General features: G+C 47.0%; 2 protein-coding genes across 4 annotated transcripts in view; one reads left to right on the top strand and one right to left on the bottom strand.

Annotated features, from left to right (window-relative positions):
• The window catches only part of LOC144174608 (prostasin-like), a 33876-nt gene extending 17785 nt beyond the window's left edge, over positions 1 to 16091 (top strand). For 2 of the 3 annotated variants that reach the window (XM_077703382.1, XM_077703384.1), the window contains 7 exons: positions 163 to 228; positions 3928 to 4209; positions 6359 to 6462; positions 9557 to 9663; positions 10530 to 10798; positions 11932 to 12104; positions 14010 to 16091. In XM_077703382.1, coding sequence (XP_077559508.1) covers positions 163 to 228; positions 3928 to 4209; positions 6359 to 6462; positions 9557 to 9663; positions 10530 to 10798; positions 11932 to 12104; positions 14010 to 14222 — 1214 coding nt within the window. In that variant the 3' untranslated portion in view covers positions 14223 to 16091. The remainder of the gene's footprint in view (positions 1 to 162; positions 229 to 3927; positions 4210 to 6358; positions 6463 to 9556; positions 9664 to 10529; positions 10799 to 11931; positions 12105 to 14009) is intronic. The other variant, XM_077703383.1, reaches the window with a different exon arrangement.
• Positions 16092 to 18886: 2795 nt separating this feature from the next.
• Positions 18887 to 20665, bottom strand: LOC144175265 (choline/ethanolamine transporter flvcr2a-like). The gene has a single exon (XM_077704359.1). It carries the CDS (start codon positions 20663 to 20665, stop codon positions 18887 to 18889), a length of 1779 nt encoding a protein of 592 aa, XP_077560485.1.
• Positions 20666 to 26801: the final 6136 nt, after the last annotated feature.

The following is a 26801-nucleotide window of genomic DNA, read 5'->3' as shown; positions in this document are numbered from 1 at the left end:
ATGTGAACTATGTGTAAACGTGTGTGCTAGAGAGGTTGTTGCCAGCTTCACTTGAATATATCTTGGAGTGAAGGCGACTCTTTTTTGTCTCCTGGAATATGTATATGCGTGCTTCATTACGCGGAAAATGCACACGTCTTAATTTTGTGGATATAACTGCAGGAATACCTGGGCGGACTCCTCAAAGCCAGCCGCCGAGACCAGTTTCTAACGAAGGACCACCAGAAGGTAAGGTCGCCGTGTAACACAGCCTCTGGAACTAGAGTTTCAGAGGTCACCTACATTTCTGTAGACATGTAAATTCCCGAAGCCATCTTTCCCTTGTCCATAAACACAAACATTACTTTGGTGCACTTCTTTTCGTTGTGCTAATAATGCGCTAAAAACGCCTCGCCTTCGCACTAATTATTGTCGTTAGAGAGGAACAACAGAAAAAGAAACTGCAAACCTTCACATTTGTCGAGCAAAGACGTCGTCCGCGCAAGGTGTATGGCGAGAGCGAAACGCCATCGAGAGCGCCGGTGTGCAGTCATTGTCGTGAGAAAACTGGCGGGGAATAGTTAACTAGTATTTGTTTTCAGTTGTAATTTAGGGCAGCTTGAATTTCTACCTTCTAAAGGGTGCCGTGTTTTTTCTTTTTCTACTCTGGGGTGTCTTGGCGCTAGCGCATCTCGTCAATCTCTAGCAACCAACCATTCGACTCGTGCTACATTCAGAGATTTCAAAGATTTCAAAGATTTTATTTCCCGAGAAGTACGAGGAGGCAGGCTGGGACTAAAGGCTACGAAGCTTGACAGAGCCCCATTTGGTACAGTTCAATGATGAAGCAAAATCAAACAAGCTGGAAATTCTAATGTTTGAGTTAATAAAATACAAGCAACATGCAGATCACAAGACATTAAAGAAAAATATGGGAAACGTACAGTAAAGTACATTAGAGTACAAAGAGTAAAGTAAAAAAAAGTACAAGTGGACAATCAGGGTAGAAATATGATTGCGTTTCAAAGATAGACACAACAACAAAACCTGCGCATTAAAAAAGTCTAAACAACATCCACTGTTCTAGCAACTGAAGCAGATATTCTGATTTAAGAGGCATTCTTTCGCCTCTGTTTTGAATATGTTTCTACTGCATTTAAAATCAATGTGGTCTTCAACTTTGTTGAGTATGCCGGTGCGTTGAAACAGAAACGACTGCCTGCCGTAGTTTGCTGGCAATTTCGGTGTATGTATTTTGGCGCACCACAAAGAGTATTTCCTGCTAGTGACGTTATGTTTGCCATTGAGATTTTCTTTGCGTATAACTTGTAAAAGATTGTAAAAACTTGTCAAACCGGGAGTCTCTTTTCATGGCACTTAAAGGCCGCTGGCTCACCTGATGCGAACTTTTTCACGGCCCATAGCGCCTAGCCATAAGTTTAGCCATAACCAATTCACGTAGTGATGATATTTTGTTTCGAGGTGTACAAGCCCGGCACTCCCGGTGGCATATGAAAAAAGGTGAATTAAAGGCGTTGACGTGTCGTGCCTCGCCCCGAAACACACCTAAAAGATACTAAACTCACTCCTGTTTTCGAAAAGAATGCGCATAATTGAGCTAACAGACCATTTTAGAGTACAAAATGAAAGCCCATTTCTTAAGAGAACGATGGTTTAAACGCGAACATTTCTCCAATGCAACCTGAGCCAAAGTCCAAAATCTAATCTTCGTCGACCGTGTCGGAGATGCGCAATTGGATAGACATCGGCTTCATAATGCGAGGGACGTTGGTTCGATTTCGAGCACAAGAAGAGTTTTTTTTTTTTGGTGGGCTTGACGTGCTTTTGCGGAAACCCATCATCACCAAGTGCCCTCCCATTGCGCAAAGTTGGCTTTCCTGCAGTGCGCTTTCTCGCACAGTCGGCACCAGTGAGGTAAAGCAAGCTTCGCTTTAAAAAAAGAAATCCCGGGTTCAAAAAAAAATTCTAGAGAGAGAGAGAGAGAGAGAGAGAGAGAGAGAGAGAGAGAGAGAGAGAGAGAGAGAGAGAGAGAGAGAGAGAGAGAGAGAGAGAGAGAGAGAGAGAGAGAGCTTTTATTTGGTCATGCGGGTTGAACCCCGGTCTTTTGACCCCGAAACCGCGGTTATACGTACCCCTAGACTATTAGGACCGAATAGCAGAGTTCTAGCATTTACTCGGAATTCAAGTGTCCCAAGCGAACCAGTAGATGGCGTTTACTGCGTACAGGAAAGGCTGGCGGCATCAATTTGAAGGTGATCGCGGGAGCACCGATCAGCGGGTCATTCAACCTACACTGCGGCCGTTTTCAGAACTTTGGAGACAAAGGGAGGGGTGCCTTGTTCCCCTCGTTGTCCCTTTTATGATATGACCCTGATATAACCCGTAAAATTGCGCTGCTACTTGTTTCTTTGCCACCCGAGCGATCACCTTCAAATTTGATCCCGACTACCTGAGAGAACGGAATGGCGCCGCGCAGTGTTGTGTGTGTCCGGCCGCTTCGGCACTGGTGCCCCGATAAGAGGTGCTGTTACACAAGGGGGCAAAGAATTAAAGCCGTTCCACTCAACGTGAAAGCTGACGGAAGTGCAGAGAAAGTTATTCGCCATAATGGGCTGTTATCCGCTCACTGCTACCACGTACCCAAAGCAATTCAAATTTCCCGCCTCCCTAGTGCTCGCGCGCACCCTGCTTGAAACAGCGCCAGCGGGGGTTCTGTTCTTTTAAAGACGACAGTCTTTCTTGGGCTACTTAAAACCAGAAATTTTGGTCTGTATGTCTGTCTGTCTGTCCGTCTCTCTGTCTGTGACCCGATTCAGCCACCCGGCCAAAGCAAAACAATGCCTGCGCAATAGTCTTATATAGTCACAGCTAAATCTACCCGTCTATGTCCGGTGTAATGTTCATACTTGTCAACATTATTGAAGAAGAACCAGACATCACGCAAATATGAGACAACAAATCAATACAGAAGTGATATTTGCAGTGTTCCTTTATAAAAAAATCAAACATGCTTGAATTTGCGAAATTGAATACTTCATCAACTGCAGAAAAAGAATTCACTCCTCCGTCGCCTGCTGTCGCCCGCGCCACTATAGCTTCTAGCGCCATTTTAAGAAATCATCCGGAAACACTTACGCAAGGTTCCACTAGATAGGTTCCACGTTCTGCTTACAACATAGAGTTGGTTTGCAACGCACGTGGAGTAGGGAAACGTGGTTCTATAAACGCTAAAGTAGGGCGCCTCGATTAACGCGCGTCTTCGCCGTACGGCAGCGTTCGCATCGAGACACCCGGTTTGGAGCAGTGCAACGCGGGAAATTTAAAATGATTTAGCAAACCTTTGCCGTCTTTACCTTGGGAGGAGCGCGACGCAAGAGGAACAACATGAGAGGCGAGCGGGAAAGCGAAAAGAGGCATTTACTTCGCAAAAGCCGATAAAGACTATCGTCTTTTGACGGCATTTGCAACGAAAGAAAGGAGCAGATACGCGGCCAATTTTTTTTTGTGCTTGTTTTTCCTCCCGCACGTGCCGGCGTTGCACTGCCACTTGTTTTCGTTTACTATTCCAAAAACCAACCCATCGAGCGTTTCGAAGTAAATGAAGGGGGGGCGCTGCCTGCTAATTACGTATATTTTGGCTCAAATGTACCTACAGTTTTCTTTGCGCTAAACAACGGGGAGATTTATGACAAGCACCAGCGTTTCACAAGTTTAGAATGGTTATGGCTATTTAAGCCGCTTGACTTTCGAAGCCTCTGCGGGACGCCCTACGACGGAACGCCGGTGGGATCTATTTGGGTCCGTTATCTCACGGCACCGCCTGATTCCGGCAGTCGTTTGACATCGACCGTTACAGCGAGCTACGACGACAAGGCGCGCCCCTAAAGTGCTCTGCACTTAAAACTGCGGTGTTGCGCATGCGTGCAGCAGGGCCTGCGGCCGACTGCGAGATGCCCTCCGGCCAGCGCGGCAGCTGCGTGCCCTTGGTCAGCTGCGAGGCACACAGTGAACGGGTGCGCCGCAAGGACTTCCCTCCGCTGTGCGACCTGCGCGGGAGCACGCCGTACGCGTGCTGCCCGTCGCCGCCCCTGTTCCCGGCATCCGGCACCCGGGCAGCCATGGAGGCGACCCCGCAGCCTTCCGGCACGCCGAGCCCTCCGCTCAACCGAGCCATACGCATGGCGCAGCTCATGTTCGAGAACAGCAGGTGTACGTCATGTCGGCGCTGATCCCTTACCCGCTCACTTACATAATCGGCTTACATTCTCAAAATGCCGACCGTAATATTCCGCATAAATGAAATGTAATATTCCCCATAATTGAAGGAGTCAACTTGGATGTGAACCCTGTAAAAATATTTTACCGAACTTGTGTGACTGGTCAGAATATATCTTATCTTTTTTTGCGCTGTGACTATTTCATCGTATATAAGTAATAATGGCTCTGACTATGAATGGTGAATCGATATGCTTGTGCCTATTATTCGTATAATTAAAGGGACCCTGCAACACTCTCGATAAGCGCTTTTATTCTTTCCTTCGCGTCTGGAACCACTGCGAAAGCTATAGTTTTCGCCAGCGCGGAGCAGCACTGCATGATTTTCTCGTCGCACTAGATACGCCTTCCATTTCTGATTTGTTTTTGTGGCTTTTTTTTTGCAGTTGCTATCGAAAAGCGTTCATTGCTGCAACTGAAGGAAAACCGGCCAACAGCCGCTATATGGGCCTTAGTGACGTAATTAGAGCCGTCGAAGAACGACAAGACCGGGAAAGGGACAAAAATATTTTGAGCGAGTTTACAAATTATCTGATGGGCGTAGAGCAGTAATTTTTGGCTGAGACACTTTGCGACCCCCTAATCTAAGCACTGGGTGCGTTGGGTGACTACGTTCTGCAAGCATCTAATATTTCAAAATAGTTGAAAAAGGTGTTGCCGGGTCCCTTTAATATTATACCCCTCTACAGCGGTCGTCCCATGTCCTCCCCTATACAAAATCGACGTACGGCCGGTTTGAACTCTCTTGCCTGGTTATTGGTACCCCCCTCTACTTCTTTCTCACGTTCCTCGGTGGGACGGGGAACACGTGTAACCGCGAATGCTTGAAGGGAACCTAATTTATCGCGCAAGTCATTGTGTGGCGCAAATAAGAATCCTCCAGTATCTGCACTTACCAATCATTAAGTCCTTCTAATACGACACATCTCTTTATTATAACTACTCCTAGTAATACTGCTATTACAACTGCTAAGTAGTATCAATGACGGTGGTAATGGAATAGTAGGAATATCTTCCCACGCCTATTACTTTTGCTGCTGCTGTTTCATCAACCATTACTACTACTACTGTTATCACTCTACCACTACTGCACTACCGCCATTACCCCTATAGCCATGTGCCTATCGAGTCACCACATTAAGTGTTGCTGTCTCAAGTTTGAATTTCGTATCGCAAATAAAGAATTTACAGAGCTTGCACTAGTGATGTAAGGGAGAAGAAACAGCGGAGCTGGTGGTCGACCTAGCTTCTTCCGGTTGATCTAATGTTTTGGTAGGTTTTGCGATGTTCTTACTATGTTAGGTTAAGTGTTGAGGGGTTGTGCCAAGTTTAGCCTGATTTTTGTCGGTCCCCCACACTGACAGCGGATCACAGGGGGGAAGAAGCTAGGTCAACCCCCAGCTCTGCTGTTTCTCCAGCGTTGCACCACTAGTGCAAGCTTCGCCAATTTTTTCGCGTTTTATGGTCTCCTCGATTCGGCTACACTTTCTGCACTAGTTCACAAAAGTGCCGTGCAAGTGCAGCGCCAGTTCTTTCGCACGCTACACCTTGCACGAGACGAGAACTCGCAGAGGGGCTAGTGCAGAAATGTAGAAGAACTGGTGCAGCACGGCGTCAAATCGAGGGCCGAAGTGCAGGTGGCGCAAGCTGCACTGGTAAATCGAGTGCGCGAGTGCTGCACCGCCTGAACTGGTGCAGAAAGTGTAGCCAAATCGAGGAGACCATTAGTATCCTAAGAAGGACTAGCCCATTTGGAGACTATCGCCTTTGGCTTTTGCGGTTGTGCCCTCCTTTTGCAAAGAAAAGAAAAATAAACGGTTTGATTTGCTTTGATTTGAAATGGTATAGTAAGGAGTACGCATACGTAGATGCCCCTCATGATCACACTAGAGCAGGCGCGATAGCTGTCTTCACTGTTAAAATACCCTATATGCAGTGCTGCACCCTTCACAGGCCGTGCAGTTTCTTTCTGGATATTTTTTTTCTGCTGACGTCACCGGACCAAGCTCAAGCTCGAAGAGCTACGCTGTTGAAAAGCATGTTGCGGATTCATGGTTTAAAAACCGCTTCATTTCCTGTGCAGACTGCGGCAAGACATCCGGCGCCCACTCACGACGAGCTAGAGCCAGGGTCTTCCCCACCGTGACTGGGGGCCGGTCTGTGAACCTCGGAGCGTATCCCTTTGCAGTAAGTGGCAAGCACGAATACACTCTTAGCACAACAGCCTTCCTCTCTCTCCACGCGCCCACGCGCACTCATGAAGCGCCCTCACCTACACACACGCACACACACTTACAGACGATTCACTAGCATCGTATTGTCTAAAGTCATTGTAAATGAATTTAGGCAATACACCAAGCAAGCCAAGCAAGATCATATACGGTGCCGGTGATACCAACGTGTCGTATAGCTCGGCCAGAATGCGGTAGAGGGACGTATACGCCTGGGCAAAAATATCATAGCTTATATCAACCCAAAAGTAAAAGAATAGGAATTTCTTTTTTGATTTTGCAAAACCATGTTTGGCTCAACCGTTGCTACAGAAACCTTTATTCAAACCGCAGCACTCTGTGCAACAGAAGAGCAGACGGACAACACATGATATGAGCTATCCTGCTATGAGCTACAAAAAATACAACCAAAAATTATAGCAATTCAGATATCAATGCTGTTAGAAGATGCAATATCAAAACTACAGGACAATGGGAGACTGTTGAGCTGAGCCCCTTTCTTGAGCCACAACTCACAGCAGTTCGGATGGCCGAAGCCGCCGTTAGGATCCAAGGAATTCTGGCGGACGGCTGAGGGGGGAAACCGTCCAAGACATCTGCCTTTAAGATCCCATATCAGGCATTAAATGAAGTCATCTATCTATCTCTCTCTCAAACGCAGCGACCAAGAACTTAGGCGCAAAAGAAAAATTACTCGGGCACTTAAGCCTGCTTACGTAGTTTGAAGCTGAATGACTAGCGATTATCGGTACTTTTTTGCAGCTAGATCATGTTTTTTTTTTATTTCGGAAGTTCGCTATCCAGTATGAGGGAGGCAATATGCACAGATACACTCCGCATTTCCGAAGAATAATGATATTCTTTCGGGTATTTGCTTCCTTTTCTTATTTTTCTTTGTCCTGACGCAAACTACTTTAGCAGGTAGACTGGCGGCAATTCACGCCTCAGGTTCGCCACTGTCAGCGCTCTCCTCCACGTGTACCCGGTTTACGCACCTGCGCCACGTGCACCTGTCAAGGCACATGCGCTAGGCCAATTCTTGTTCCATTATGGCGGGGTGCCCGGTTGTGTATAGGTTGTATTCACTGGCGAAGCACGCATACAGGCAACCACGTGAGTACGCCGTCACTGGTTACGTCGGGGCTCCGCGGGATGGCGGTACTTGCCTGTGCTAAGCACATGGTGTTTGTTGGACGTTCCAAACTGTACCCCACCGAACGCAAAGTAACGCCTCGACTCCAACGAGAGCTCGATTAATAACGCCTCTGTTGACACAATCGTTGAGAATCGGCATGAAATGGAGAAGGCGACTCACGCCGGTATTTTTTTTCAGCGGCGTACGGGCGAAGTGGCACAAGCCGCGCCATGCCTGCGGCGTTTCGGGCATGTCCATGGCCGCTTTCAGTGTTGTCAAGCTAAGAAACTGACAACTCAACTTTTCAGTGAATACCATGTATAGGCGTTTCCTAGTCGGCACAGCCAAGTGACGCATGGCACCATCTAGAGGCATGTTTGAGGCTATATCCACGGGCTTGTGGCACTCGGTTTAATCCGTCAGAACCGTTTGGTCTCGTAGTGCAGTGGTTACGTTCCGGCATGGCAAACATCGAAACCCGGGTTCGAATGTCGTAACCGCTGGTTTCTGTTTTTCGTTTATAATTTTTTGATGGTTTGTCCTACTTGAATATCTTAATTTTTTTATCATGCATATTTTTGCCATCTTCATGCAATATGAATGGGATATAAGGTTGTTTCATTACCTTTAGGACAGTTTCAACTGCTGTTTTTGTGTGTTTTTGTGGTTTCGTCTCTTTTAGGTCAGTTTAGGCTATTCCTGTTGAATATTTTTAAGCACTGTAGATGTTTTCTGCAGGGTCGGTTCACTGTTTTTTTTCTTCGATTATGGTGACTATGTACGCTTTTGGTTGCTTTTGCATCTGCATTTATATCAGCGAAGGGCTGGTTGAGCTAGCTGGGGTGAGGATTTACGTAAGTTATTTTTTACAGTTGCAGTTTTTCATCCATTTTAGGTTGGCTTTGGCTGTTGCACATTTCATTTCGTCTGGTTTTGTGTGTTTTAGGTAGATTTCCGCTGTGATACAACTCACATTGCAAGCTCAGGTGACGGCTGGCTGTGCTGAATAGAAAACGCATACACGCTGCTGGATTAAGACGAAAACCTTAGGTGCCTCATCGAACGCGAAAAGTGTACTGCAGTCGTAGTCGTCTTCGGCGTCAACACTAATGGCACCAAAATGGCCGCTACACTAAAGCGACAATAAATTGGGTACGTGTAAGATTTGAACACGAGTCCCCATAGCAGCAGCAAGTTCCGCTAATCTGAGCGTTAAGAGTTGTAAGTGCATTGCCCGTTCGTGATTTACACGCATGTTTGACCGTTCATCGATGGTGAATAGTATCCTCAATACTATCGATACCATCTCATAATTTTCCCAGCGTCTCCTTGCTGATCATTGAGTACAAACACAGAGTGTTGGTGCGTTGATCAGTTTAGTACGCGTCCTTCTTGCCATTGAAGGCATATTCGACTGAGGACGTCTCCCTGAAGCTTCAGTAAAAGCCTCTCTCTTGCAATCAATAAACGTGTACTCTCTATCTGGAATGATCTTCCTGACCTAATTGCATCCATACTTAGTCATAATAGGCTTAACCGAAAATCTCCACCGACATTTTTCGTAGTAATTGTGTAATGATGAATAGCCAGAATAATATTGTTACTGTTTATGGATGTTGTCCCCTTGTATTTGAGGGTTTTCTGTTGCTTTAGACTCCGCAAATCCCTGTGCGTTTGTAATAGTTGTTTAATAGAAACGTGTATGACGTGTTTTATTTACTTTTGTAAGATGGTTACTCAAACTTTATATTGTGTACTTGTTTTTTCTTCTTTTTCCACACAAATGTTTTAATGCTCTTACACAAATGTAATCCCCTTACTCAATGCCCTTCAATGGGCCTGTAAGATATATTAAATAAATAAATTTGGGTTTCACCAGTTGTAGGAACACAACATATAATTCGTTCATTTTTAGGTGGCCATATTTCGAGACCAAGTGAGCCTCCTGAACTACTGGTGTGGGGGAACACTCATCACGTCGAGGGTCGTCCTCAGTGCAGCGCATTGCTTCTACTACTCGCTGTAAGTTATTGCGGAAAAAAAGTTCGTACTTCGGACTTCGCACATATTGTCTGACATTATGCGTCGGCCTCCGCGATTTCTTGATGCTCCATCCTTTTATATAAATTAATGTATGGTGTGGAGGTGCTTGGTAGACAATGTAGCGAAGAATGGCCACCTCATATCTCCCTCCCACGTTCGCTACGCTGACGTCATTTCTCGTAGCTGCTAACCAAATATATACCTTCTCATCCTCCTCGACCTCCACTACTGGGAACACGCCACCATGACCAATGATGTTTCCGCATTGGGTATATTTGTGGGTGCGGGTGCAGTTCTTCAATGCGTGTGACAAAGGGCAGCTCCTCGGGGCATATCGCTACATTCTACTCCAAACTATAGACGGCAATGGGGCTAAGGATCGATGATCTGCAGTCAGTCTGATCTACCATGGCATTATTCAACCTCAGTGCTTACGGCGCCTCTCTTTTGTCCGCCGCACAAAAACCTAACCAAAGTAGACACAGTACAGTGGCGCTTACGGCAGACAAACACACACACTCACACATCTCTGCCTCCTGCACGCGATACACCCTGCTATCCACCATTCACATAAATGACCACTATGCGGCTGAGAAAAAGCTAACCTTTACAATGTCACAAGGGCCTGTCTCTAAACTAAGGCAGTACTCGTGAACTCCAATCCAACGATCGAACTGCGAAACCTTGTTGTCCAACTCGGCTTTGGAAGATCAGCGCATACTGGTCCCGGAGGCGGCCAAAGCTACAAGGGCACTGGAATGGAGGCTCCTGTAACTTTTTTAGACGAAGATCTGTAATTTCGGATATCAAAAACATTTTTGCTCCTGCTCCTCGTTGTCATGCAGGAACAACACGGTGTACCATGCTCGCATCGGTGGCGTCAACATCTCGGACACGAGCTCCGGCAGGTACTTGCAGAGGACCGTGGCGTCCGTGCACTTGCACCCGGACTATGACGACCGGCGCCACTACAACGACGTGGCGCTGCTCGTGCTGAACCTGCCCGCACGGCATAGGACCATCGAGCGCCTTCTGGCGTGCCTGCCGGATGCCAACGCGGCCTTTCCCACCGCAACACACGGCACCGTTCTGGGATGGGGGCACAACTCCTTCGGTACGTAGGGAATTGCCTCTGTCGGGCACTGAATCAGGAAACGAGCTAAATGTAGAATAAGCGAAGGGTTGGGCGAACTAGCCGTTGCGATTCCAGGAGAGAATCCCCGCGATAGTGGTCGCCTCGGTAGGCTTCACTGACTAAACTTTGAGCTAACGCAGCTTTTTGGCTTTCCTAGTATAGTAAATATGCGTTTAACGTTTTCGGTTGCATCGAATGATTTACGAAAAAGACAGACGGAATTGATTCGGCGAATGTCGATAACATATAAGTGACCGAAGAAATATGCGCAGTTCCCTCTTTTGCCTTGTGTTAAATGCGGTCCCTGTGGTTCTGCGTGAGAAACAAGATATAGTTACAGTATGCGTAATGCAAGGAAATGATAGTAAGTAATCTGGTGCGAATACTGTTATCGACGGGAAGGCGTCCCCCATCCGGACTCCGTACCGTAAGGTAGCGTGGTGAATGGCGGCCAGCAAAGGTTGCTGCCTTGGTTACGACAACAAGAAGCCGAAGGCAAACTTAACTGGTTTACTGCATGGCGAGCGATAAGCCGAAGCGATAGAGAGACAATACCCTTCCGGGCGAGGTTACAGTACAGGACTCGAGCAGAGCGACAGCATTGATTCTCTGTTCCGAAAGGAATGAAGCTCTAACGGTCAAACAGTTCTCCTAGTGCTTTTGCACACGTCGCAAACATAGCACAGACACACACAACGCTCTTACCAGAGTTCGTGAGGGGCCGGCAGTAGTGGCGCACGCTGAGTTTTAGCGAGCGGGGAGATAAGATCTCGGCTTCGGCGTTCGCGTCCCTCGAAGCAAGTTGCTACACGTAGATTCGTTGCAGCCGCCGAAGTTTGAATCACCGACAGGGAGGCGGCCATGCCGGCCGTTCTCCGGCACGTTGTGACCTGTCCGAGGCAGGCTTTCTTACACCGAACACTCCGCAAAACCTGCAACACGCGTGAACATGGAAGCGGTGCGCAGAATCGTAACAGTACATACGTGCATAAAAAAACGAAAACAACCACCACCAACTCAATGCCTATTGTATGATTCAAAGTCAGGGGAATATGCCTTGTACACCGCCGAAGGGAGGAGTACCTGAACGCGGCTACGCAAAATGTTTGCAGGTGGCATTCTACAGGCGATCCTGCAGGAGGCGCAGGTGCCGTTGGTGGACAACGCGGCATGCGACCGAGCCTACCATTCGCTGGGGAGCTACGAACGCGAGTTCCCCAACGGAATCAACGAACACTTCATCTGCGCTGGTAACACGACGGCCGGCGGTGTCGACGCATGCCAGGTAGGGCAGCAATCTTCTTAGCCATTATGTAGGTACACAGAGCTGAATATAAATTTGCGCTCATGTGCGTGTATAGTTTAACTGCTTAGCTATAAAACAATACCATCAATGTGCACACACAGCTATGAGAAAATGTTACGGAGCAACAGAGTGGCAGTTAAAGAAAATTTATTCTTCGTGCAGCAGCTAACGGGATTGTATTCGGTGTGATAGGTGGGTTTAAGAACCCCTCGCCCTCATTCAACACTTGTACGTGCTGCCACAGAAAAAAAGCTTTGTCGTGAAATTGACACTGTCGTGGTTCGCAGACCTTTGCTTATCACTTTACGCGCATGAATACGCATCTGTCAGAGTGTATTATCGTCTGTTCATTAGCTGCAACCAAACGTCGCACTGCCTCGTCGCCGAAATGAGCAAATCCTGCAAAAGTGTCCGTGTATGCCTGTCTGTGTTTGTGTACGTGTGCGTGTGTGCGCTAGCGCGCAGTATTACACTGTCACCGTTCGCATACCGCGATCGCTGCACTTGCTTATGCTTAATCATGCCCAAACCTGTAGACTCAAACATCGCTTATCTGTTACTTCGCGTGCTGTACGTACACACGCATATCAAACGTCAATGGGCGGGTTGGGAAACCAACTGCTCCGCACTGGTCGAGGCACATATCATCGCATTTTGTGCAGATGTTCGTCTCGTAAAAACATGAATTCGCGCTACGAAGCCACTGTGTGGAGGCTTCCGATTGTCTAAAGGGCGCGCTCTCGACGGTATTTGGGGGTTCGGACTACCTGAAGAGACAGCAAAATTGGAGCAAGGTGTAACCTCAGCGTACTGAATACCTGTCGATGCCTTGTACAAATTGTCGACTGCGTTTGATTCACTTTCTATTATTCGATATAGTCTCGATTAGCCGGGTGAATGCTTCTGCACAAAGGCGCCCCAAAAGGGCTGCTTCATTGCGAGTGAAGGCGTCTGAAGGAATGACTGATGGGGCTCGAGTCAGGCCAGAATTCTTTCGTTCCCTGATCGTGGAAGCATTATTAATCTACTTCCAGAATGTCAGTGGTGCGGGTACGCACGTTTTCATCCCAGCGGTTCGATATAGCTTTTATGTTCAGAGAAGTTCAGAGCACGAGAGTGCGAATCTCCCTTGAAAACGCATATTCCATTTTTGACGATTTTTGTAATGTTTCAATGATTAACTTGTCCAGTTGTTTAAGAATAAATAAAATTCGGTGAGTTCGTTCCTGTTCATCTGGGTGTGGAAGAGCTTAGACAGGCGGCGAGGGAATGAGAAAGAAGCGTACAGGACGGGTGCCGACTGGCAACTGATAGTGGAAAAAACCGTTTCTTTCTTTCTTTCTTTCTTTCTTTCTTTCTTTCTTTCTTTCTTTCTTTCTTTATTCCTTTCTTTCTTTCTTTCTTTCTCTCGCTATCCCTGCCCCCTTTCTGCCTTTTTCTTTATCTCTAGCATGTTTTTCTGTCTTTCTTTCTCTATTTTTTCTTTCTTTCCTTCTGTCATTTATTCTTCCTTCCTTTCTCTTTCTCTCTCTCTCTCTCTTTCTTCATTCTGTTGTCTCTCTCTCTATTTCTTTTTTTTTTCTTCATTCTGTTATCTTTCTCTCTATTTCTCTATTTTTTTCTTCATTCTGGTTTTTATCTCTCTCTTTCTTCATACTTTTTTGCATCCTTTCTTTCTTTCTTTCTTTCCTTCTTTCTTTCTTTCTTTCTTTCTTTCTTTCTTTCTTTCTTTTACTCTATTTTTTATTTCCTTCTTTTTTCCTTTCTCTCCATTTCTCTCTCTCTCTTTCTATTCTTCCGTTATCTCTCTCTCTTTCATTTTTCTTCCTTTCTTTCTGTCTTTCTTTTACTCATACATTAATTCATTCATTCATTCTCTCGCAGCAAGACTCCGGCGGTCCCCTCATTGTGGACGTCCAGCGCGACGGCGAGACCTACCACGAAGTGATCGGCATCGTGTCCTTCGGAGTCGGCTGCGGCTCGGCCGCCTACCCCGGGGTGTACACCAGCGTCTCCCACTTCCTGCCCTGGATACTCAACACCACCATCCACGTAACGCCCGTCGACGCCGCCTACGACTCGACAAACTTTGTCTGATTCCTGCGGACGGCACGTGGCATCGACAGCTGCACGGCTTGCGCATGCGCGTGCTCGAATGCCGCCGATGTGAACGGGCGACCACCTACCTCGTTCAAAGAAGACCCAACGGCAGCTGACAAACATTGCGGTTTGAAAACGTTGCAAAACCGATGTGGTGCTAGGCGACCTTCCCTAGCGATGGCTTAGAAACAGCGTGTTTGTTTATTCAGTCACTCGGCAAAAATGGGTGGAAGGCCACTTCACTACGCAGAGGCAAATGTTGGGAACAACAGTCCACTGATACACTGGTAATAAAGGCAGTGGGCATATACCTTATCTGATGAAGTGCAGCCGATATTGGAACCTAAAGATAATATGAGTATCAATGTTATTGTAAAAAAGATTATTCGAGTTTAAAGAAGAATGGTTTTAGGGATTTCTGTAGTGTGGAAGGAAAAATGGGTTCTTCTGAAAATGTGAATTTCCGTAATGAGGTTGATTTGAAAAATCTTGAAAATCTTAAGCATAACTTAACCCCCAGATCTACAGCGCTGGGTTCATGGAACATTTCATGGACAACTCTCGGACTTAATGTAGGGAATTTATTTAATTGATTGATTGTGGGTTTTAACGCGCGGACGCTACTCAGGCGATGAGGCGCGTCGTAGTGGAGGGCTGCGGATTAATTTTAACCACCTGGGGATCTACTTGTTCATGTACCTGTGAACTCTTGTATTGTTACGCCGCAGGGCAAACTTTCGAATTAAAATAAAACTTTAGACTTTTTATATACTATATGCAGGGTGTTCGAAATTCAGTATTGCGAGTCACATCTTAAACATGATTTAGGCTCTTTTTATATAAGTATGGTCTTCGAAATTCAATATTGCTAGTCATAAAAAAATATGGCAAGAAACAAAATCTACTTCGCGCCATGGTAAATTGAACACCGACGGCAGGATCATAGCCTTCATTTTCCAGGTTATTTAGAAATAAGAATTTCCATGTGAATTGTATAATTTCAGGTATTCACATCCCATGCTCTTTCATGAGTTAAGGAATCCGATTGCTCAAGTTTTTTAGTAGCTCTGAACGCATACGTTATGATATGAGCACCAACGTACGCGCATTAGCGGTGAAATAGTTACGTAAACTATTGTCAGGTAGCCAAAGATGACGCAGATGTCTCGGAGGAAAAATGTTTATCGGAGCGAACTCGTGCTCCCCTAACAACTCAAAGAATACACAGGCGACGAAACAGCAGTCAGCAAAGTGACGTGCGCAGGCGAGTGTCGGCGAATCAAATACCGCGGCTGCTGCCCTGGGAGCACTTATCTTTCGGCGGGGTTGTTTTTCGAAACGCCGAATTACAACGAGGACGCTGGAGATCAAAGAAGATTATTCTAGGCTAGTGGCGACAGGGCTAAACACTCTCGCTATCAAAATAAGTTAGCCCGGGCGATTCAAAAGAAAGGAAAGAATACAGGCACTTTTCTTGAAACTCTGATAAAACAACAGGGCGCCGCCGGGTGGTAAAAACAAAACAGAAGTATACCAACAAAATGCATGGTTCGTGACACTATCTCGGACCATAAAAATGGTTTCCCGATATGAAAACGGGTGCTAGCTTTACGTAACGGTTTCTTCAATTTACATCCACCTAAAACCAGCCATACACAAGCTAGAAATAAATTTTGATTAATTAAAGTTTCAACAGCTACGATTACGGTGTCATTCACTTAAGGATATTCCGGACTCACTATTGTCTGGGGCTGCCTGCCTGCCTCATATTGGCTTCCTGGGGCACCGCGAAGCTGTAAGAAAAGAAATCCCGGCTTCCACGATGCCATTCCAATATATTTTCGGAATAATAAAAGCATGACTTGACTTGAGTTGACTTTATTTATGTATAACATCATAGTTCAAATATGACAGTGTTCACTCATTCCTCTGTAGACTTTAGAGCAAAGCTGTATACCTCTACCCCCCAACGGTTTTACCACCGTGGGCAAAATGATCGCCGTTGGCAAAAACACCAAGGCGCCAAGGCCTAAGACGGCGAGCGCATGCTTCAGGCTAATCAGGCATACAGCATAGAGCTGAAAATTCGTTTAAGGAAACCCAAAAACAAGCATCGAAACCTCATTATGGATAAAAAGGAAAGAAGCTCACACTAATGCGTAAGACTTGAAGGTAGAGAAGCTGTACGCAACAGTAGAATTTTTCTCTTTTTCGCCTCACAACGTTGTTTAAGCCTCGCCGCCGTACGAGGGACCACAGCTGGATGTTTGTTTTCCTCTGCCGCACACGGTTCTGCGCCGCACGTGGCCTCGAGACCTTCCTTCGTGGCGCGCCCTTGTCGCTGCGGCGGCGGCCTCCTCGCCTTCCTCCGCCACGTCCCGCGCACGGGTTCTGCGCACGTCCCCTTTCCCTCCTCGACTATCTCTCCCCTGCCGCCTATCTCTACGCGTTATTGGGCCGCTGCTCCGTGCCGGGCGCTTGCGGATCCCAGTCAAAAATCACAACAGAATACACGACAGGATTATTCTGTAAGGGAATGGGACATTCTGAAGCTCGTACAACAGAAATCTCTGTCGTGCGACAGACATTCTGCAGTTCTACAACAGAGATTCCTGTCGCACAACAGACCATCCTGTAGTCACAACAGAGATCCCTATCCTACGACAGATATTCCTGTTGTACAACAGAAATTTCTATTCTGCGACAGATATTCCTGTTGTACAACAGAAATTTCTATTCTGCGACAGAAATTTCTGTTGTGGTTTTCGACTGGGATGGGGGTGTGGTTTGACCTCTAGCGGTAAAGGACAAAATTGGTTCCCCCGCGAATACTGCCCGAGGTAGCGTAGTGTAGCTTGCGCTACAATAAGGTGCCTGTGAACAATGGGACCCCCACCATGTGTTTCTGATAAAGATTATGTTTGCAGATTATCTTTGAAGTCTAGGCAGAAGTAGTGTCACTAAATAGAGCAGTTCTTGCCCAAGACGCCGAGCGCATGCGTCAGTCTAGGCAGGACCCAGCATTTGCCACCAGAAAAGTCCAGCGTAGTGTCAGTAAACAAGGTATTAGGGTTAAAGCGTAACCAGCCTTATGTTCTTCTTTCGCTAACTTGTCGCCCACACGTATTGGACAGGAAACCCAAGACTGCAATGAGAGGCGACTCACTACACGGCTCACGGCTACCGCGGTCCAACTGACCTACCCACCCAAACAAAACAAAGCGGTTCTCCAGCGCCGCCAAGTAGCCAAGCAGCTGCATGCTGGTGCAGTAACCTACAGTACCGCTGCGACCAACCACGCAACTAAGCTCTACACTGTCGGCAGTATAAAACCCTTAACACATCCTGTGCTTCCCGGTCTTTGTCAGCAGGACCAAGTTGGCGAGGGTTGATGCTTGGGCATGTTTGTTCTTGGTGCGAAGGAGGGAAACAACGCAATTTAAAGAGTTTTCAGTCTTCTGCCTCTTAAGGCCCGTTCACACTTGCGACGAAAGCGACAGAAATTCCGTCGCTTTGTCACGCGATGATCGTTTTTGTCGAATGGTCGGGAGCAATTTTTGTCGCCGCGCGACGAAACGATGGAATTCCCGTCGCTTTCGCTCGCTTTCGTGGCAGGTGTGAACCGGCCTTTAGCCCTGCTTTGGAGTGTAGCTGTCATCAAACAGCCAATAACAAATCATGCGTTTGTCGCCTTCTTCGTCTCTCGTCTCGTCAAAGTGTGCTGTTCCCCTCCCTCGAACGAAGCAGGGCTCCCATTTTTTTTTGTTTCCGTTCAAAGAGCGTAGTTGAATGGTTTGCATTACGTACCTCAAGTTGCCCCTCGTTAGCCTTCACTGTCACATTGGCTTCGCCGCAATATTTCTTCTAAGGTTGGCTTCATAACCAAGGATTTATCACTCCTTAGGCGAGAAGAGTTTTCACGCCACATGCCTTTATTCGATGCTGCTGACTGCACCGGCGTCGACGGAGGTAGTGGTGAGATTTGTGTAGAGCAGGGGTGGGGAACCTTTTGAGGTGGAGGGCCCAGTCGCATGAAGCGGAGACGACGGGGGCCGGACGGCAAATCGGGGGGGGGGGGGGGGGGGGGAGGGGGGACGGGGGCGGGAGAGAAAAAATTGTCTCCTGCAGGCGATGTTTCTGTATTCCTGTTTAGCCCCGTTTGAGATTAAACCTGACATGCTGTCCTTGAAGTGACAAGGAGGGGAAGGGGGGTTCTGTCATTTTCCCGGGACCGCATAACACTGCCCCGTGGGCCACATGCAGGCCGGCGGGATGCAGGTTGTCGACCCCTGGTGTAGAGGAAGCAGCCAGAAGTGTTCAGCAGGGGCTTCAACCACTCAAACTTGCCTCCCTTTATGCCGTTTGACCCAAGGGTTGTACATTGAAAACTGGCACGCACGCAGAACTTACAAAGAGACGGTGGGTTGTCTTGGTTGTAAATTTATTGTCTGCGTTTAATTTAAAAAAAAAGGTAAACTGGATAGGATACTAGCTGCTATGATATCGTTGCTTCAACAAAAGTTTACAGAACGAAAAATAAGTTTTCTATGTACCCTGTAAAAGCGAAATAATACTCTTATAACAATGTAAACACATAGTAGCTCTGGGTAGCGGAGCACAGAATAACTCAGGAAGAGCTGTTGTGAGCCATTATCATCAGGTCAAAGTTCTGGCTGTTCATCGTCGATGCTAGATATCCGGTCAGATGCCGGCGGCGGAAACATCCTCGGGCGATTCCGCTGCGCACGGTTAAAAGCATGCTGCCTCTTAAGCTCTGCGCGAAGCATAGCTGTCATCAAGCAGCCGATGACAAGCACTGCGGTCATGAAGCCATTTGCTGCAACGACTCCAAACTCATCCTGGACGAAAGCGCAGACTGGAATAAGTACAAGTCCCACGCCTTGTGCGGATATTCCCAGAAAGCACGCGGGCAGCCATTCGGAGTGCGGATACGTCATTTCGGCCACTAGTTGCATTCCAAGGGGTATGTAGCCAATCATAAAGAAGCCGAGGAATAGGCAAACAATCATGGTAGCAGTGTGAGATCTAATCGGCACGAGAGCGGCGAACAGGAGCAACGCTACGCCTGAGCATACGTACACGGTGAGCGTAACTTCCTTGAACATGGAAGTTTTGTCGACGACAATGCCGCCAACCCAAGAGCCCAGGACACCGGAAGACACAATCGAAAGTCCGAGTAGGCCTGCGAAGCTTGCTTCATCTGGAAAATAGGTCAGGATTATTGGGTTCAGAAGAGTCAAAATTGAGTATAAACAGCCGACGTTGAGGCCGTAAGACACGAGGAGGAGAATAAAGTAGCGGTCACCAAGCATCGAATGCATTTCCTCTTTTAAAGAAGGCTTCGTACGGGCGGAAAGGTTGAGAATCTCGGAAAAGCTGAGTGGGTGCTCGGGCTTTTCATCGAAGGCCACGATGGTGACTAGGAGGGCGAGGCAACTCATAACGGCAACGAAAATGCAAAGCATTCTCAGAGATCTTTCCACGTTGTCCGTATTGACGACATGTGGCGGAACAAAAAATCCCAGAGCTGTGCCAAAGTGAGGGCCTAGCATTGCCGCTGCGCTTGCAGCGGATAGTTCATCGTACTTGAACCACGCAGATGCCAGCCGAGTGGGTACAGTTGCTGTGAAAGCCGTGGCATACGCCGGGAACGCCTGGCCAATGAGCACCAAACTGAAGCGATCGGTAGCTACGCTTAGCAACTTGATGCAAGAGCCGATCACCGTGAGGCAGCAACTGCAGACAACGGTTACGCGTAGACCGTAGTTGTCCAAAATCCAGGCACACGGAAAAACTGAAGTGATATAGCCGACATGAAAAATCATGGACGTCCAGCAGATGGTGCTACCGCTGACGTGGTAATGTCGCTGCATCAGGCTGGAGACAATCGAATACTCGATCCACTGAAAGGACGGCATCATGGTGGCTAGGCCAAAGATTATCAACATGAAAAACCTGCGTGTGGTCGCTACCAAGATGACGGAGCGAAAGGCTGTCGACATGGGCGCGACGAAGCGGGCAAAGATGGACGTCTTCCGCAGCGTGGTGCTGCCCCAACTGTCTTCCGAAAGTGTTACGCCATCATGTATTCTAGAAGACGCCCATAGGTTAGATCTGCGTTCCGGCTTGATCTGTCGAAACTGAACCCCCGTGGACGATTGCAGAGAGATATCGGTCTCCGGGGCCGGGTCACCGCTCTCCTCATCGTCGATTCCCACAATGCTCAAGACACCGGAGCGGAGTTCACGGGGAGCTTCAGCTGTTTCGTCGAGGACGGAAGTGGTCGGAGTTGGCACGAGTAAAACCTTTTTCACGGTTCCAACCTCGACTTCGGCCCCTTCGTCAGTACTGGCGGCTCTAGCAATGTTTTCCGCGGCCTGCTCTCCGGCGTTGGCGTTGGAAACGACTCTTGCAGGCATGTTTTCTGGCTGGTCCTCAAGGGCAGAAGTAGTGTCGTCTGTATTCAGTGTCCGCCAATAAGGGCTCCCAGCGCTCTCTCCCAAAAGCAGTTTCTTCAACATTGAGGGCTTCGATGGATTCGAAAGAAGCGACGCAACTTGGCTTTTTTTGTCTACTGCTTGATGTGGCTTGAGTGTCGCCTGCAAAGCATCAGGGAATGAGCGTTGCTCTGCGATAGTCCGTTGTTCTCTGTAAGACTGCCGAGCTTGTAAGGGAGGAAAAGAGGCTGTATCACCCGCGTTGACTGCACTTCTTTTTCTTTCGGCAATGGCCGTGACTTCATCGGATTCTGTGGACACGTCCGTGTCACTATTTTCGGGTATTGGAGGAGCAGTGTGTTCGGCGCCATCTGTGGTTTGTGGTGTAAGAGAGCTTTCTTCCATCCTTGGTGAGATAGGTGAGGTCGGAAAGCTTGCCGGGGAGTTGGGTGGACTAGACGAGTTTGGTGAGCTCTTAAAATCGTTTGCAGGCTTCTTGAGTATTAACGGTGGATAGACAGGGCCTGAAGCTTGCTTCCGCGTGGATGCTTCCCCAGTGGGGAAGGAGACAGTGCTCGTCGGGTTGCCAGTCACAGTATCCGGGAATCTGGGGAAAGGGCATGCTGGTGACTGAGCCTTGTTTGGTGATGGAATATCGTCTCCAGGGAAGGAATTAGTGAGATTGTAATGCCGATCCTCCGGGTGCTGAGAATCAGACAATTCCTGGTTCGATGAGCGGCTTTTAGGTACCGCTACTGGATGAGTCTGTTTACTGGCGGAGTGACCGGGCAGAGCGTCTTCACAAGGCGCCCTACTCACTGCGCCCCCAGAGAGGTCCCTGCTCCTGTCATTCAGATCCGGCAGGGGAAACCAGTTGTCCTCAGCGTTTGGCGTGCTCACAGAATTAGTTGGTTCCATTCCGAAGTCGTCTTGAGATCGAAAGGCGTAGCAATAGACGATGCAGTGATCTACAGGATGCAGGAAGTGTGAATTGGAACGAATGTACTGGTAATTCGTCGACTGGAGCAGACTTCTAGGGATTGCAGGGCGTCTTCTTCCTCATTAGGCGTCAAACGTGCAATTGACGATGATGATGATGATGACTTTGCAGAAGGAATTACACAAGCCACGTCGGGTGAGATTGGCTAGGACTTGAACGTTTGCGGCTCTAAACCCAGAACGGATGCATTGAAACTAGGCAAAATTGAGAAGAAATGATGCGGCGTTAAACACAGAAAGATGTGAAATAAATAATGAAAACATTCAAACTGCCACCGAAAAAATACTGCCCACATTAAGGCGGCTTAGCTAGGTACGGTGAATGTATTGTCTTTAAGGCCAACGTGCCACCTTCCTAAATAAAATGGTTCATTCAATACGGCCTCGCGGACAGTGCTAATTGTTTTAGTACCTTTTCTGTATAGAAGGTGTGAATCAAAACAAGTTTAATTTAAGGGGCCCTCGACCGTACCGGCGCGGTCTTAATACATAAGTTTCGGCAAGTATTCTAGAATACTCATGTTTTTTTATTACTAACACAGGCGTCGATATCAAAAGCCACATATTCGGCTTGAAAACCACAAAAAATCAACAATTAAAAGCCCAAGCAAACTGACAACCTCGGCGTTAACTAGACAAAATGAAATCTATTTGTTATAATTAATAAGAGGCGATGAAATAAACAGGGGCTTGTCATAATGGCCAGAACGTCCAAGAAAGACGATAGTCTTACGAAGTGTGACCAAGGATAGTATTGTATCTTTCATAAATGGTACGACGGCACCTTGTGAACGAGCCATTAGGTTCCAACAATTTGCATTAAAATGAAAGCTCATCACTATCATGGCCTGATAACTTATAAACATTCTTACTTCGAGCAATCTACGAAATAATTTTTTTTCCTACAGCGTACTTCATCACTATTATCTAGTAAGTTCTTCGTAAAAAACACAAGGTTTCTTGAATGAAATTACCTTTTAAACATGACGCTAAAGAGGGAGCCGGTGTTGCGAACAAATTGAGTCGATGTTTGTCAAGATAGGATACATTTAGCCCTGGGTAAATCAAGAGGAGACAAGATAGGAGGAGGAGGAATAAATTTTTATTAAACAGCAAGGTGCTGGTGTCAGGGGCACCTGCCCGGTGAGAGGAGTCCTCAGTCCAGGACCCCTTGGAGTCTACCGGCCTTCTTCGCTCTCTCGACCAACGTTTGTTGGTCGGAGAGGTCAGAACTGGTCAGCATCTCCACCCACTGCTGAAAGGAGGGATTGGGGTTTGGTGTGAGTTGCGGCGTGTGGGAGCACTCCCAAACGATGTGGTATAGGGTGCCTGTCTGCGGAAAAAGAAAAATATCGCGATTGCTTTAGCTCCAGGCTAAATGACACTATGACAATGGCAGCTGACGCTGTAAAGTGCTAGATTATTTGCTCTGTGACCATAACAAAGCCCAGCGGGAGCCTTCGAGCTCAAGCTATGTAGTACAAGCTATGCTTGATACACAAAAGTCAGTTGTAGAACTAACCGATATTTCTTATACGCATTACCAGAGCTTAAAAAGAGAATACCTTGGACCAAGTATAACAAAATTACTTAACGCTGTTTTCCAAATAGATCAAGCTTACACAAACGCACGTAGAAGTACGTCCGGTGATAAATTAGTCGTAGTAATGTAGTTGTCAAGTGCTGCCACCCGAAATATTGCGCATTAATCAAGATTCTGGGCTCATGTGCCCGAAGACGTAACCTTGAACGTTCAGAATAGACCTATTTAGTCAGAGAAACTACTAATGTGGGCATTGTTGGGGCACAACTGCTACCACGTTTTTGAAAATCAGAGGCATTAGAAAATATCGCCGACGTCATAATGTAAAGGTATTGGCTGCTGCACGTGATGTCATGTTTTTCCGAAAGATTTAAAGTAAATTCGTAAAATGGCAGAGGCTTTTGAGTGGAAAGTATTCCACCTTCATACAAAGCTAGAATGCAAGAAATACGTGATGTGAGGAGTTTCGGGAAGTTTTGGACGAGAGACCCGTCAGTAAAATGAAAAGAAGAGACGAACAGAGCAAGCATCAATGAGTGGGGAAGCGCATAATATGAGACTCCCCGGAAGCGCTGCACTGAGACGTGGTGCATTCCCGGTGGGAATTACCATATTCAATATGCGTGTGGTGATCGCTAACTCAATAGAGGCGCTCCGAGGAGGGTGGTAGCAGCCGTGTGTGTAAATGCCGGCGGAACACGTAGACTTCTGGAAGGCCGTCACAGGGGCTTCTACCGGTAATGATCTTCTGCCAGGAGGAAGTTGCGTCGGCGATCGCCACCACAAGGAGGTCGTGATTTGATGCGTGTAGATGGATTAGGCTGCAATCTCCGGCAGTGGTTTCCAAACCAGATTTGCCCCCGTTTGTACCTCTTTTTTCCCCCTGCGCATCAGTAGGCACAAGTAATAAATAATAGGTGGTGTAGGTACCTTTTCGGCAGCAGTAAATTGCTGTATTACGTATGCTAAAATTCTCTAAGTCTACACCAAGGTGACCAGGCATGTTTTGGTGCCTCTTTTGTTTAGGATCGATAATGCTGAGCTCTAATCATTAGTTGCATTCTTGGGACATTGTTGTATCCCACATGCAGATTTGTCTGTGCTAGGGGTTACGGTGCATGCTACGCCAAACCAGGTGGTTTAGATTAATCCGGATCATTTAACTTCTTCCTGTCTTGGAGTTTGAGATTAACTGAATCCATATTTTAGCGAGACTTCCCGAATATCAGGCTCTCCATTGCACGGGCTCTACCGCCTCCCACCAGGCCAACCTATGGAACACAAAATATGTAATCTCGGGGCAGTCCGAGAGAAACAATGAAATAGTTGGATCTGGTTGGAGAAAAGGGGCCCAGGGGAAGCAATATGGAATGAAGCACATTAATGGGTGAACGTTGGGCTTTAGTAGCTTATAGCTTCGACGTATTTACTTTTAGGAGGAGAACAGCGAACGGCAAGGATGCGTGGTTAACCAGGTGCAGAGACCGGTTTGCTACCCTGCAATGGGGGAGTAGTGATCAGGAGATAAAAAAAAATGGCTTGCGAATAGCAGGAGATAGGAATCGGAACGTGCGAACTAAGTGCGCTCAAGTCTCGGGCACCAGAGACGTTCATGTAAGCGTAATTACTAGATAAAACGTATACTAGCAACGACCGAGTGCTGACCGGATAAATGGTAGACTTCAACTACTTTTTCAAGCGAAGCTTGCATTGGCCGACTTGCGCCGTCGGTGGTGGCGTGCGGTAAAACGCTTTGCGGCAAATCCAACTTTATCGACGTGCTTTAACGACGACGATGACTCCGCTGGCCACGACGATGATGCCTTTTAAATGTTTGGCAAGTGCCCATCCGGGGGGATTGGCGGGGAATAAAAATTCCCCGCCTTTCCCCGAGGGGAAGAATGTGAAAGTGCGAATGCACGAGTTGAATTTGCGCGGTTCGGTAATGTTCGCGAAAGAGAGATCACACACACACACACACACAACTACAAAGAAAGAAAGATGCATTTATTCACAGACACCTATTTGTGTTGTCGTTGTACTTGATTGCTAGAGCGGATCTCAGCTTTGAAATTTCGTGTCAGTACTCCTTTAAGCGGGTGCATTAGCCCTTCTCACGCCCGATTCCTGGCCAATCCCCCACGTGGGTATGTGCCATGTCAGCGGCCAGGCAGCGCGCGCCCATCTCCCCCCGTTGCCAAGGAAGACGAGATTCCTGGCCAATCCCCCACATGGGTATGTGCCATGTCAGCGGCCAGGCTGCGCGCGCCCATCTCCACGTGCGCGGACATCGCCGGTGGACGCAGGTTTAGGGTCGCTGCATTGCACTTAAAAGTTTTAACTGTGCCCTGTTGAAGCTTTTAGATTGAATTATAGATTGAAACACTCCCGGAGATTCCCCTTCGTGGGCGCAGCTCTTGCTCATCGTCCGCAGCTGGCGTGGCGCGCCCCTCAAGTGTCACGCTATATCACGCCACAATGGAAGACAGTCAGTGTCGTCGCTCGCATTACGCCACATCGCGGGCGCAGCCGCGCGCTCTAGTCGGAAAGTTTACCTTGTACCGCGGCATGGGTAGGCCACGCGTGGTTCGCTCCGCGGAATAGCGGGATCCGTTGAAGATCGTAAACGTCCTCAATAATCACGGAAGAAGAATCTACAATAACGTATACTAAACATTTTCGCTTTGGTAAAGGTCAGCGAAATGAAAGGGTTTAGTTTCGGTCGATCGATGGTTCAGCGTTTTCGTTTCGGTCATTGTGTTTTGGTTTTGGCAGAAGTGTTCCGGTTTTCGTGTTGCGGTCATGGCGTTGCAATATTGAACGTTCAAGCTCTGCCTGAAGCCCTGTTACCGTAGAGAAGGCGTTATAATTTTTAAGGCGCACTCTCTCCCTCCCCCGCTAGTACCGTGTAACGCCCTGCATTTGCACAAAAGTGCAGGATTGGCGAAAGTAACACGTTTAATCGTTTTAATAGTGTAAATGGAGATCATTGGTCGAACACAGTTCTGAAAAACGTATAAATAAGACAAATAGACAAATTGCCTACGCCCTTGTTTCAAGGGTGGCAGTACTGTATAAATAAATAAACAAACAAATAAATAAATAAATAAGTAAATAAATAAATAAATAAATAAATAAATAAATAAATAAATAAATAAATAAATAAATAAATAAATAAATAAAAATGTTACAAATATCAACCGACCAAACCAAAAATATGCATCTTGTACATATCCTAAAAAAAGAGGAATAAACTGAAAACGCCCGGAAAAGAACGACTCAAATAAAAAAAGTATAGCGAAATTTGGCAAACCGTGCCACGCCTTGCATTTGGACAAAAATGCAGTATCGACGAAAGTAACAGATTTGATCTTTAAAGTGGCGTAAATGGAGTTGATTGGTCGATAAGAATTTTGAAAAACTAAAAAAAAAGAAAGAATAAAAATTTTACAAGATTGAGCTGACGAAATCAAAAATATTCATCTCGTGCATTTCTTAAAAAACGAGTAATGAACTCGAAAATCCTGGAAAAGAACGTCGCAAATACGAATAAAAATAGCGAAAATTGGCAAACCA

The sequence above is a fragment of the Haemaphysalis longicornis genome, unplaced genomic scaffold (assembly GCF_048455015.1).
Source record: "Haemaphysalis longicornis isolate Haplotype H1 unplaced genomic scaffold, Haemaphysalis longicornis Haplotype H1 scaffold_3, whole genome shotgun sequence".
In the NCBI taxonomy this organism is placed as follows: Eukaryota; Metazoa; Arthropoda; class Arachnida; order Ixodida; family Ixodidae; genus Haemaphysalis; species Haemaphysalis longicornis.
The sequence above is the reverse complement of the archived record's forward strand: the minus strand, read 5'-3'. Positions and strand labels throughout refer to the sequence as shown.